This window comes from Lemur catta, chromosome 1 (genome assembly GCF_020740605.2).
Source record: "Lemur catta isolate mLemCat1 chromosome 1, mLemCat1.pri, whole genome shotgun sequence".
Classification (NCBI taxonomy): Eukaryota; Metazoa; Chordata; class Mammalia; order Primates; family Lemuridae; genus Lemur; species Lemur catta.
The window spans coordinates 165,803,304-165,818,001 of NC_059128.1; the positions used below are offsets into that span (position 1 = coordinate 165,803,304).

At 40.9% G+C, this 14,698-nt stretch overlaps 1 protein-coding gene across 3 annotated transcripts in view; it reads left to right on the forward strand.

Moving 5' to 3' along the window:
- Window positions 1–14,110, forward strand: part of ACP3 (acid phosphatase 3) — a 47,511-nt gene extending 33,401 nt beyond the window's left edge. Inside the window, exons 10-11 of one of the 3 annotated variants that reach the window (XM_045538743.1) lie at window positions 2,982–3,151; window positions 3,742–4,580. In XM_045538743.1, coding sequence (XP_045394699.1) covers window positions 2,982–3,151; window positions 3,742–3,842 — 271 coding nt within the window. In that variant the 3' untranslated portion in view covers window positions 3,843–4,580. Of the gene's footprint in view, window positions 1–2,981; window positions 3,152–3,741; window positions 4,581–12,905 lie in introns of those variants that run through there. The other 2 variants (XM_045538733.1, XM_045538752.1) reach the window with 2 other exon arrangements.
- Window positions 14,111–14,698: the final 588 nt, after the last annotated feature.

Below are 14,698 nucleotides of genomic sequence, written 5' to 3' on the forward strand. Positions count from 1 at the left end.
GTTAGAATGGCCAAATTCCCCGGTTTATCCAGAACTGAGGGGGTCTTTGGAACACATGAGTTTCATTGTTAAAATTGGGAATGTGCTGGGAAAACTAGAAAGAGTTCATTACCATAGCCAACATCATACCAAAAATTTGTATCTGCTGTGACAACGGCATTCTCATTGGGAGGAGAAGGAGGAGGTGTTTTGGGCAAGTTACCAGAGCCCGTAGGACATTATTGGTGGAATAAGAGCAAGGAAGGGGTTGCATTAAAGCAATGACCCCAGAGTTTTGTTTCAGGGTTGGCTGGGGAGATATATTTGACCCTTCCCTCAAGACATCCACAGTAGCTGCATAGCAGCCTGACTGTGCATTTACACAGGGCCTGTGCTCAGAAGAGCCCATGATTGTTTCAATGATCTGCTGTTGCCACCTTGAAGTTCTAAATAATTTTTAAACAGGAGTCCTGCATTTCATTTTGCAAATTTTATAGTCTTGAATGTAGTTTTGTGGTCCCCTGAATTTATAGAGTAGAAAAGTAACAGCACAGAGACCTCATTCTCAACCAATATCTTCAGCGCTTACAACGAAAGTGGGTCCTGCACAGTTAGGGAAGGGTAGATAGACCCTTTACCGGACCTCTAACTGGGTGCCAGGCAGAATGAAGTAGAACTAAAATGTGGTCTTGCTCTCAAATATCTAGAGTCAGAGTGGAGAGACAAGATCCTCAAAGTGGAGACTAGCTAAATAGAGCATCAAATGGGAATGAGAGGACTAGAGACATAAAGTGTTCTCTTAACAACAAGCCCTGCACAAGTCTGCCCCTCTGAAGGCCAGCTCTGGACACAGAGTTAATCAGCCCAGCCAAAATTCCAGGATCAGCTCTAGGAGCAGGCCCCATCTTTTCAGGGGTAAGAGAAGCTACTGACTTTGCTCAGACTTTACTCTCTGGTTTCTGCACCTTTGTGGTCTGGAACTTGCTTTATAAGGGCATAGCAGCATTTTCTGCCACTGAATTGCTTTCTCTCACTACTTTGAGTAAATCCATGTTATGAGTCAAGTATGGGGTAGGGTATTTTTTCAACTGAGACACACTGACATACAGAAAAAAATTAACCAAGGGCTACATACAGGTCAAATCAAGTTTATGTTATATTGAGATGTTTTTATTTGGCACACCACAGAAATATCAAAGGTTAAACTTGATTGCTTTTAAATTAGGAACAAGGAGGTTTCAAGTTACCAAATACTGTATATGCCTCCATATTAGGTGATCCTGACTATAAGGTGATACCACATTTTCCCTAAGAAAAAATAAGGAGGGAGACAGGGAGAATGTTTTAGACTTCCAGCTATCTTAAATATATAAACTATTCGGGTAGCCACATATATACTTAAAAGGTATTATTTTTAGTTAGGTACATACATTTAAAACCACAGACTATATAAAATAATTAAGTTGAAAAATATTGATTTTTTTTTTCCATTTTCACATTTTATGAAGCAATTTTATCCAAACTCTTTGTATGCATCTTTAGCTTGTGTCTTTACCACTAGATCCAATTTTGAGTCCCCTAAAACAGTTTTCCAGATATATTAACTAGTAAGAGTAATTTTGATTTCTGTACAAATGAACCTCAAATTCTTAGAGGCTTAGCCCAGTGGAAAGTAATTTCCCCCTTAGCTAACAGTCCAGTGCAGGTGTTCCTAGTCAATAGGAAGTGAACTCACCCAAATGTGATTCACATGTGCTGGTTCAGGCACCCAGGGCTCCCTCTTTGGGGCCTACAGTTTCAAGAGTGCTATGCTCATCTGCAGGCAGCTTGTGGAAAGGAATGAAAGAGTGAAGAAGGCAACCTGGCATCAACCACTTCAGCCCAAAAGAAGACATATCATTTCTGCTCACATTCTACTAATTTAAATTAGTGACTTGGTCCTACCGAGGTGCAAGAGAGTCTGGAAATAGTCACTTCTGAGCCATAACTCTGTTCTATTGAAAGCAAATCATAAATTTTGATGTACTATTGGTCATCTAGGCCAGTCATCTTGAGATAGAAGATACCATCACTGGAAAAGTTATTCCAAGATACAAGTACTCATTCATATAATATTAGGAAAGTTTTTAAAAACATATTTTATAAGTGAATATTTGCAGTTACTATGTTTATATGGCTTTTTAAAGTGATATTTTAAAAGGCTTGTTTATAACAACATCCAAAAGTTGCAATTGTGAGGTTAACTACTCCAAGAAGGGTCACTAAATTCTACTTGAATTTCTCTCTTGCCTCTCTAATCAGCAAATGACTTCCATAAGCAACTCATACCAGTTTTACTGAGGTTAGTTTAGGCCATTGGACTTTCCCCAAACAGCACATTGTTTTTGGAAATAAAGTACTGAGAAAGCCCTTCTTAATATGACACAATGTAAGGACTTGAATATTTACCCACTCCCTCTTTCTGAGGGTTACTTTTTTGATAAAGCCTTGTGGTGTATTCTATTATAGCACATATGCTATATATTATTCAGTTACATGTTTATGGCCTAGTTTAGGAGAGGGGAGATACATCCAGCGGAAGGACTGAAAGAAATATTGAGAGAAGAAAAGAGGGAAAAAAGGAAGCAGCAAATTTGTAAAGAAGGGAATAGAAGGAAAAATCCAATGCCTCCACCTGCACCCACTTCTTATTCAAAGGCTCATCAAGGTCCCACCAGCTCCCCCAGCCGTTGCCTCTCACCTCCTCCTCTGATTAAGCATCTGGTCTCTACCTTCTATGCCCCTGTTCATCTAACAAACCAGCCCTCCCATGTCCACCTTCTAAATCTGTCCCACCTGCTGCAATCTCCCCATTCCCACACCTAAATTGGCTAAAATCTCGTTCCCATAAGTTTTTCCACTAGTCCCTCACCTGACATGTTATAGTCCAGGTGGAAAGAAATTCAATGGCAGTTCAACAACACAGAACTAACAGAGCTCTCCTGTCCGCCTTTCTCCCCCAGGCAGTACTTCATGGAGATGTTCTACCGGAATGAGACCCAGCACGAGCCGCATCCGCTCACACTACCAGGCTGCACCCATAGCTGTCCGCTGGAGAAGTTTGCTGAGCTGGTTGCCCCTGTGCTCCCTCAAGACTGGTCTGCGGAGTGCAGGATCACAAGCGACCACCAAGGTACCAAGGACATTACAGATTAGTGTGCACAGAGATCTCCATAGAGACAGCAGATGCCCTAGGATGTAAACCCCCAGCTTTGAGGAAAATGGGTTTTGGATGGTAATTGTATGTTTCAGGGATCCTCAACTTCAGGAAACTCCTACTCCTCCACCTGGCCCTGCCCCCACTTGCCATAAAATTTAACTTATTTTTTTTTCAGTGTTAATGTAAAAGGGCATCAGTGCCAAAATATAATCAGAAATAAAACTTAGGTCAAAGTTCATAGGGCTGTCATGCGCTATATGATTGATCTCACAGGACCTTTTGTTATTTAAGGACTCCCAGATTTTCCTTGGGCAGGCTGTTCCTTAAATGCCTGAAGTGGGATAGATTTCAAACAACACCCACAATCTAGGGTGGGAGCAAGGAAGGGAAGATGTTAATCATAGGCTCCTGGGCAAAGGAGCAACTTACCCATCAGTTCCAGCCTTCTCTCATAGGGGAGGCAAAGAAATAAGACACAGTGGAGACACCTGGAGAAGTATTCTCCACTGGGAACATGATACTATCTGTTTTTTATATTTATGTTAAACCATATTGGGCAGCAGAGCTGAAAAATAAAAGCCTCTTTGTGTCCTTTGGCCCTGGAACATTCATGTTCCTTTTAAAGAAACAAAAATCAAACTTTCCAGGAAGATTTGACACATGAAGTATGAATACATACTGCAGTTCTTGGATTATGTTCATCACAGCAAAGAACTCATCTGATGAGAGTAAGATATTGAGGCTCGACACATCAGAGGTGAGAGCACTGCACGATGGAGTTTCTCCTGAAGCTCTGGCGGTAAGAGATATTGAATCTAAAGTTGATTTAAGAGAGGAAGACACATATCAAACTGGAGCAAAATTAGAAATGTAACAATGTTCTAAGTACCTTCAAGTTCAAAACTTAATGGAACATTGAGAGTTTGGTTGTGAAATCTGTTCAAGGAACAAAAGGAATGTGTAAGGCTTTGATTCTAGTATCTTCAGAAAACCTAAGCAAAAACACAGATTGTCCTGCTGAAACTGCTCACTGTGCAAGAAGAAATCATGTTTGAATGATACTCTTTACAGTCCTATAGAACTGCCATGTGGCAGATGCAACACATCCAGAGAACATGGTGCTACGTTACCATTACGGGTAAAGATGAGATGGTTTCTAGACATGGCTTCTACTGGATGCCAAACTCTAGAGCAAAACCATCCCCTCTCCTGGTTGGTTCACGGAATGACTGACACAAGACATCGATTGATATGCTGCTATGTGTTATTTCTTTCCCAAGTAAATGTTTGTCCTTGGGGACATTATCTGTGCTTGTAACTTTCTTCTAGCAGTGAGCCAAATGTAAAATAGTGAATAAAGTCATTATTAGGAAGCTCAAAAGCATTACTTGTATAATGAACTATGAAAAATGTGTGTGTGTGCTTAATTAGAATAAAATTCATGCAGGCAGTTTCAGGGGCTCTCTTTTGGGGGGGTTGTTTTAATGTAACAGGAGGGAAAATATTAATATAAAGTAAAAATATTTGACTGGCTTAAATGAACATTTTACACTGAAAATTAGTTGGGACTTTACTAGTTCAGATAAAGGCTAAGCTGTGGATGGCTCTTCCTCATCTGTTTAAGATGGAACTTGCTAAGAAAACGCCCTCAGGAAGTGCACAGTGTACTAGGGAAGTAAAGTGATACATACGGTATTACACAGAATGACAAGGGTTATGTCTTATGACTACACTGCTTGGAATGGGAACAAAAGTTACCCAGATTTAGAGGGAGGAAGTAAGGAGGGTCAGGGAAGCTTTCTGCAGGAGGTAGCAACTGCACCATGTGAAGTCAGTTTGGATGGAGGTTTCTAATGGTGTGGGACAAAGTATTTGAAAGGCATTCATCAAATGTTCTGGTGGCTTGAAGCTGGAAAGGCCAGGGGAGTTACTCAGCAGAAGATTCAGGACCTGAAGAGATTCCCACAGGTCTCATTCAAGGAGGCATTTCTAAAAAGACAAAATATCAGCTCCACAAGAAAAAGGATTTTATCTGGTGTGTTGTCTGCTCTACCTGTCCTTTAACCTTTATTGAGCACCATGGATTGGTGCTCAATAAATATTTGCTCAATTAATGTATAAATTAGTTACCTTTCCTCCTTGTACCTACTCTTTTCTCTCTCAATTAGCAGCAGTACCCTGTAACCTAGGAGTCATTTTTCCCCACCTTCTTCTCCAGTCCCTGTAGTCTTTCACCTCTTCTTGTCAAGTCTACCTGCACTATGTTTGTAGCATTCCTTTCCTCAAAACATCAATATCAAAAATTCATTGTCTAAGTTGAGTGAAGTATGATCAGCAGCAAAATACGTTCATAAAAAGAAAACACTGGTGTGCTGTGATCTCGAGAGTGGAATGTGCACATCTCTTCCCAACCCTGAGTTCAGCAACTTCACTTTGGCAACTTGAAGTTGGCCATGGCAGGAGTATTTTTACCACAGATATCAGCAAAGGGTAGAGATCAGAGGTGTTTTATGTTTTGTTTTTTTGATCCAGTTTACCAGCACACTGCTGGTTTTAGCTCATAGAAAGCTTGTTAAGAGTCTCTGACATAAGGTGGCCCTGAGTAAAGTTAAGTTCAATGTTTGAACTTCTTTAAGTAAAAGGGAATAGATTTGTTCACTCACTCTTAAAAAGTGATGCTAGGAGCAGCAGGTAAAAATCTGAGGAAGACAGATTGTCCTTAAGTGTTGGGAAATTCCTGAGATGGGAAGTGTATACTGGGCTGGGTGACTACTTGCCTTGGCAGAGTTACTATAAAGCGGTTCAAAGCATGGAAGGTTATAGGGGTCGAATGACTCCTCAGCACGGCCACCAAATTTGGCAAATAAAGGTATGGATGTCCAGCTAAATTTGACATATAGCACTAACTGCTGAACTTTTATAATTCATTGGAAAAAAACAGAACACAAGACAGGGTGTTCTGAGAAAGCCAATTCAGGAAGCAGGACAAAAATCATTAAATACAGGACATGCCCTATATATACAAGTTGCCTGATGTCCCTGCTTCTTAGGGTATTTCCACCCATAAAATTCTACCCATAACTATAAGCAGTCTTTTTAGCTAGTACTAGTAGGCCCAGTTAACCAGATCATATCAATTAAATTAACCAGAGTCTTTGCTGGAAAATTCATAAGTCTATGTTTCATACTGTGTTACTTGAAAATAATAAAAATTTGTTTTAAAAAAAGCTTCTTTAATTTCAAAACTTTACTAAGACAATCAGACTTTCTTCACTAGTGCTCTCCCACCTCCTACGTCAATATATAACTCTAGTTATTTCACAAGAGGGAGGTTTACTGGTGGGAAATTCCAGTTTCCTCTCAGTATCTTTGTAAAGCTGAGAATCTACGGTACATATACACATGCCCAAGAATCAACCATGAGCTTCTTTAAAATTTTTTCCTCTTTAAATCATCAGCCAGTAGATAATGCCTGGTGGTTTCCACTAGTATTTGCTAATTGAATAAATGTTCAGCCCTCCATCCCTAGCCTGACTTCCTCATGGCTGGGCCCAGATGTCAGAAGCCTAGAACTCAGTTAATAAATAGGGGAAAGGAGCAACGAATGAGCCTCAAAAGTGACTGCACTCTACAGCCCCAACTGTTGGCCATGCATACATACACATGTACACACCAACGTGCCTGTGTTATTTGACCTGTGTTTTCAGCACAGTTACCGGGTGTGCTCTTGTTCCTCCATTGCTGTTAGGAGCCCCCTGTTCAGTGATATCCCATCCAGCACCACCACCCCTCAAGATATGAAGCCACCTGATTGTACCACCATTTTCCTCATTCTTGTTGCCATTAACATCAGTTTCCCAGGACATATCTAATCACTTGCTAAAGACATTGGGAACTTGCTTTGGCATGTGCCAGTTTGATCCTCACTCCCACACCTTCTCTTAACCTAGGCAAGTCCGACAGTCACGATGCTGACCTTCCCATGCCCTGCCCACTGTACCAGTTCAGCCCTACACGTTTCAAACTATGGGTGTTGAAACTTCTATTCCAGTCTCAGCTGGGTCTTTCAACACCACTTGGTAAACGTATTCACCTTTATTGGATCCTTTTCCAGCTCTCTACAGGAAGGACTTATTATTTTTCCCAAACTTCTGATTCCATTTTATCATCTTTATTCTTATAAGCAAGACAATCCATTGATAATTCTTTTAAGTTCTCTTCTCACTGCCTCAAAATGTCTCAGTAGCTTTAACTTTCTTTTGCTGCTGTCCCCCAGGAAAACCTGTCCGTGCTTGAGTGGATTGCGTCTTCTCGCTGTGCATATGATCCCATCCTGATAGTCTCCTCGGGACCTCGCTGAATCTCTTAGTTAGCGTCATTTTCTTCCTCGGCACTAGCTCCTTCCTTTCTGCTATAAAAATGTCCAAACATCCTCTCATCAAAACACCTTCAAGTGCCTGTTCCATCTCACTCTCTTCAATACTAATTTTCTTAGACTAATGATTTACATTCTCTAGCACTATTTTCTCATCTCCTCCTTAACTGTTCTATAAAATTATATCTATCTCTCCATCATCTCTTTTTTAAAACGTCCCTTTTTAAAGTTATCAGTGTCTAATTCAGTGGCCTCTTTTTCTTTCCTTATAAAGTAGGGGTCAACACCCCTGCTATCCAGAGAAGAAAGCTGAAACTTAGAGAATAACATGCCACAAGTAGTAGGGTCAGGATTCAAACCTAACACTCTCCAGCACCAGATTTCTACTATAGCATATTCCCCTTTCATTCCACACTGCCTTATGAACTATTCCCTTAGGGCGATTTCCAAAAATAGGATTAGTGGGTCAAGGTATGTGAATATTTAATGAAAATAGATATTTATTGAGTACCTATTATGTACTCAATATGTACTTATGTCCCAGGCATTAAGTTTGCTGAGGAAACAGCAGCAGATAAAAAGGCTGCCCCTATGTGACCTGTAGACCTTGGAGGATAAGGAGGAGAGGACAAGGACAAGGTGATAAAGAATTAAACCAGCCCTAACAGCCTAGAGCTGTTATTGAGTCCTGTGATGAAGGGCATACAGGTAACAGCAAGAACACACAGCAGAGGCAATTAGCCCAAGCCTAAGGAGTCAGAGAAGGCTTCTCAGAGGAGTGATGTTTAAACCAAAACCTGAAGGAGAAAAGAAATTAACCGGGTAAACAGGCGAGGAGAGAGGAGGATGTTACACTCAAAGAGGAGAAAGTAGAAAGGCCAGGAGGCTAAAGGTAGCATTGAGGCGTTTCGGAACTGGGAGAAGTCTGGTGAGTGTGCGGAGGGTGGGGGCTGGGGGGCGGGAATCTCATGGTTCATAGGTCAAGTTGAGTAGCTGTGGTCATTAAAAGGGTTTAGGCAGAGGACAGATACAGTAATTGGCTTCCTGTTTTAGGAAGATTCTTTGGCTTCAATGGACAGAGTGGATTGGAGAAGAGTGAGACTGGAGGCAGGAGAACAGTTAGGAGGCTGTTACAATATTCCAAGGACTAGGGAGAGTAAAAGAGAAAAGCAGACTATTCAAATAATGAAAAGAAGTAGGATAGACAGGACTTGAGGATTAATGGCAAGAGGGAGAGGCTTTTGATGCATATTGCCAAAGTGGTTTTCAAAAAAGTAGTGCCAATTTACACCACCTTCAGCAACTTTTGTGTATTTCCATGCAGGACACCTTTTCAGTCATCACCTGTATTGGACCTCCTTGTAGTAAGACACAGTTGATCACACTCTCTTTTCTCAGCTTTGCTCTGCCAAACTCCTAAAATTTTTTACATTCCAAGGAAGCATACAATTTAAAAATAAATAACATCGGATAGAGAGCACATGCACGCACGCAAGAGAGCCTTGTCCTGTCTCAGGCTCCTCATTCTAGACTCCCCACGAGCCGGTATACCCAGACCTCTGTCACCTACATCTGCAATCCTTGTTTCCACGCCTAATCATACAATTCTTGACCTGTTTCTCAGTTGCCTACAAATCATCTCTATCAGGATAATAACCAATCTCAATTCCACATTGGAAACAACATTTATTGTTTTTTCTACTCCAAACCAATCCTTTTTTGTGGTCCCAAACTCAATTCATGTTCTCAGTCACCCAAAGACGAACCCATGAGATTGCCTTGACCGTAACTTCTCCCTTATCAACATATTTAGCCAGTTACCAAAGCCTGTTAATTCTACTTCAAGGGCATCTCTTGAATTCCCTCATTTGCATTCCCAAGGCCACAGCTCCAGCTCTGAGTCCTCAGTATCCTATCCAAGGTATTCAATATCTCCTTACCAGGACTACCATACCATCATCCTATCTTTTCCACAGTTATTTTTTTAAAAAACAAAGATTGGGCCTTGTCATTTCCTTGTGTAATAGTTGCTAGGGGCTTCCATTTGCCCCATGTCAAACCAGACACTCTAAAAACTGGGCCCCAATCTGCATATCTGGCCTTACATCTCTGAACCCTATGCTCCAGCCACGTGTAACTGCTCACTATTTCCCAAACATCCCCTTGTGCAACTGCAGCCCCTTTCATCTCATGGCAAAATCCTACTCACCTTGCAGGCCAGCTCAAATCTCTGAAGACTTTCCAAACTCTTTCTCTCCCAGATAGAATACACTCTGTTGATTGCAACTTTCTCTTTGTTCCAAAGGTGTAACTTTTATGCCTCCCTTTTAGTATTTGTCACATTATCTCGAAATTGTCTATCTGGTTCTCCCACTAGATGCTGAGCTCCTTAAGAGCAGAGATGCTGGAACCGCGGTACTCAGCACAGCCTGCCTGGTACATCATGTGTGCTCACTGCATGTCTAGGGAGGAAAGAAGGAAGGATAGCAGGGAAGCATATCCCATGGGACTACTATGATAACAAAGCCAATAAAAATATCTGAAAATAAATTTCTAAATGCAAAAAGGCAGCCATGAAAATAGATTTTAAGAATAATTAGTATCTACCTTCCGCCCTCGTTTACATTTAGTTCTTTCTTTCCTTCCTCAATTTCATTTAGTCCCCTCCAACTTATATTAACTCTATCTCCATTATTTCTAATGACACTATCCCTCAGGGTATAACTTAATTAATAATCAGCTTCTCATGATGCTAAGAAGCATCCTGGCATCAAGAGAAAAACACTGGACTAAGAGTTGGGAACCTATAAGTTCTAAGTCATTAATTTTTTGTACAAATATATATTTTATATATACGTATATGTGCCAGATACTGTTCTAAGTGCTTGGGATACATTCATGAGCTAAAAAGACAAAGCTTCCTGCCTTCATGTAGTTTATATCCCATTAGAAGGAGAGAGGGGAGGATAACAAATAATAAACATAATAATTAAATACTTTGGAAGATGAGGATCATAAGGGCCAAGTTGGGGTGGAAGTGGGGGAGAGTGTTCAAATTACACTTTTAAATGGGAAGGCTTCATTGAGAAGACGAGTTTTATGCAAAGAAAGTAAGGGAGTGACCTAATCCAGGGGTGTATGGGAAGAGCATTCAGGCAATGGCTACAGCTATAGCAAAATCACTAAGGCACAGAGTGCTTGGCACATTTAAAGAACTGCAGAAGGGCTGTGTGGCCAGAAGAGAGTGAGTGAAGGGAGAGTGGTAGGAGAAGAACTCCAAGGGGTTAACACATTGACTGCTGTGTGAGCTGTATTTAACTCATGCTAGTTTTGACCCCGGGGCCTTGTGAAGAATATGTAACTCACACATCTCTACTTTGGAGTTGTGTGAACTATTTTTCAATTTGCATATAACTCACACACGAAAACAATAAAAAATAACAAATTTTTCATTAAATTAGAAAGGATCATTTTGTTTTTGAAGTTTTTATTCTATTTTTGTAATAAAACACTGTGGCTCCAAGGGAAAAAAAATTTTTTTTTAGTGTATCAGTCAATGTGTGAATAGGGGCCAGATACTGTAGAGCCATATAAAATCAGGACATTAGCTTTTATCCTGATTGAGATGGGCATTTATTGCAGACTTCGTTTTTAAGCAGAAGAATGATATGATTTAGCTTGAAGTCCTGTGGCTGCTGTGTTGAAAACAGAATGTAAAGGAGAAAGGATAGAAGCTAGGGAACAAGTCATGAGGCCACTGTAGTGATCCCAGCAAAAGATGATGGTGGTTCAAGGCAAGGTGGTGGTAGAGAAGAGGAAAAGTCATCAGTTTGGGGATATATTTTTTGGTAGAACTAACAGGATTTCCTGACAGATTAGGTATAGGATGTGAGAGAAAGAAAGGAGTCAAGGAAGACTCTGAGGGATTTGTCCTGAGCCAAGAGAAGAAGGGAGTTTCCATCAGCTGAGATGGGGGAAGGGTGTGAGAAGGACAGATTTGGTGTGAGGGGGAGGATGGAGGGATTGGGAGTTCAGTTTTGGACTTGTTGAGACTGAAATGCCTACTATATGTCTAAAGGAATATGTCAAGTACACAGCTGGATGTAAGAGTCTTGAGCTTGAGATAGAGGTCAGGGCTGAAGATTTAAACTTAGAAGTCATTACTGAATCGATGATTTTTAAAATCATAAACCTGATAAGATCCCATGTATTCCAAGACCACTACAATCATCTGCTTAACCTTAACCAAATTATCTAATCTCTTTGCTTCTTATTTTCCTCATTCTTAGGATGATAATGTTAGACTAAACCAGTGATTTTCACCTGTGTTCCATGAATCACTAGGGTTCTATAGAAAGAGATGACAGGATCAGAGAGATGCTTGCTCTCCCACTGCCTAAGCCAACAAGCAACCCTATATTTTCACGGGGAAAAGATATACCTTTAGAGATGGTACAAACTGGTATTTATTATGGGTATACTACAGTAGACTGGGGGCTGTGTAATAGAGTAACTTTCCAGATGAAGTAATGAATTAGCATCTCATACAAAAATGACCCCATATATCTGCTTCATGACTGGTTAGCTTCAAAGGGATGTGTGTATCTGGGAAGCTGAGGTAGGAGGATTGCTTGAGGTCACGAGTTCAAGACCAGCCTGAGCAAGAGTGAGATCCTGTCCTTAAAAAAAAAAATTAGAAAAATTAGCTGGGCTTCTGCCTATAGTCCCAGCTACTTAGGAGGCTGAGGCAGGAGAATCGCTAGAGCCCAGGAGTTGGAGGTTGCAGTGTGCTATGATGACACCATTGCTCTCTAGCTGGGGCAACAAAGCGAGACTCTCAAAAAAAAAAAGCAGGGGGGAATGTGTACATATTAGCAATAGTACACAATTATGCTAATAATGTTTGCCATAGTCAACATGTGCTCAAGGTTGCCTCTCTAAAACATATTTACCTGAAAATCAAATTGAAAAATGTGAAGATTCCATTTCTTTGGAGTGGAGTGTTCAGAATTTCCTTTGACCCTGAGACCATGAACAATTATTAGTTTAACTGTAGAAAAATGTATAAAGTTAGTGCTATAAGACAACCTTAAAAATTTAGCAGCCAATTATCCTCCCTTTACAGTGGGGAGGTAAGTCCCAAGGGTCAAAGGTCCTGCTAGAACTTGAACCTAGGTCATTTCCGGACTCCTAATCCTGTGCTTTTTTTTGTTAACCACACTATGCTTATTTCAAGGCTACTGTAGAAGATCCTCTGAAATTCACAATTAAGGCAGAAATCAACACTCCTGTGTGATCTTCATATTTTCCTAACATTAATTTTACATTAATACTTTTCCTATTTTTCCACAGTTCTAAGGATTGTCCTTGCCATTGCCTTTTGCCTGGTATCTGGTGTCCTGGTGGTGCTGCTGTTTACGGTTATTCGCCATGGGCCCTGCTGGCAGAGAGACTCCTATGGGAACATCTGAACAGATGATGGAACAAGAAGGGACAAGCCAGGCCAACCTCATTGCTCAGTGATGCAGCATCTGAAGAACAGGCTTTTGCCATGTGGGCATTGCCCTGCCCACACCCTTCCTTCAGAACCTGCCTGGAGGAGGGTCTGAACTCACAGCGACCCATGGATAGCTGCTGGACTGACAGATGAATGAACACCCAGGCTACTTAGTTAGGTCTTCTCATCATTGCATGATAGTGCAGGCTGCTCATTTGGCTAGAAAGAGGCACTTCTGCAGAGGATAGTTGTATTCTCTGACACAGATGTCTAGAGAGAAATAAGAAGACAAATTCCAACCAGCTTTTGTCTGCAAAGAACAAAGGGTAAGAAAGTAGACAAAGACATAGATTAGAGAAAACTGGATAATGGAGAAAGTTATATTAAAAGTAGTATTATACAGGATGATTCTTAAAAAATAAGACCCAATCAGAAATTATAAACATTTTCCTTAGCTATTAAGTAGATTTAACACACACACACACACACACACACACACACACACACACACACACACACACACACACACACATATACCCCTGAAAAGAAATCCCTATCCAGTGTTTGGTAGCTAACAGATTTCTGTGTGTGTGTGTCTGTATACTAACACACACATATACACATATCCATATTTAAAACACCTTCAGGAGAAGTATTTAATTCTCAGAAACTGTAATATCAACCAATTTAGATGTGACTCAGGTAACTTTCCCGCAATTTCTATAGTGAGAGTAACTGGAAAATCCACATAACCATAGATCTTGTTTACCTCCGCTATCACAGCTAGGTATTTATACAGTTTTGATTTCTTTATTTCATTTTAAAATTATAAGATCTTACTTTGATAAATGCTATTCATGGCCATGATGACATGATAATGTATTTTAATTGCCACAAACAGGTCTGAGGTAGAAAGAAAAGTGGACGGAGGGTTGGCTGCTCACTGCCCCAGCTCTGCACTGGCTTTGGGCCCACGACTCAGGACACGTTCTTTTCTACCTTAAATTTTGGTTTCCTAATCTAAAAATAAAGAATCTGGCTTAGATGAACACAGAAGTCACATCTAGTTCTCAAGTTCTGTGAATAATTTTTTTTCATTTTATGCTACGGATGAGTCATTGCCCAAGCAAATGCTGTCATGGATGGTACCATGGTGACAAGCCTGATATTTACGCCACATAATTTTATTCTGCTCTGAACCCCTAACCATCCAGTTGGTGGGAAATTCAATCTCACTCCTCAGTAGGGTTCTCCACCTCCTCAGGTTCTACGAAAGGTCCCAGAGTATACCTGGTGAGAAGAGTCAAAGAACGGTCCTCTAGACCTCTGTCCACACTGGTCTCTGATCAGTTCACTGTCCAGGCCCACACAGTCTTCTGAAGGTAGGCAGAGGACATCTGTGCTGCGGCTCCCAAAAACATACTCCTGGAGTTTACCAGCCTGGGACTGTGCAGTCCTGGGGTGATGATACCTTTGCTCAACATGGAACTCCTCCCCCAAGCCCCCCAGAACCCCACTCCATCTCTTAGTATGAGGAATCTTCCTCTCCCCTTGGGTCCCACAGCTTCCACCTAGTAAACATCAAGCACGTACTTCTATCACCCTTACTTTCTACATAATCCTCACTGAGCCAAGGCTAATCGCAAAC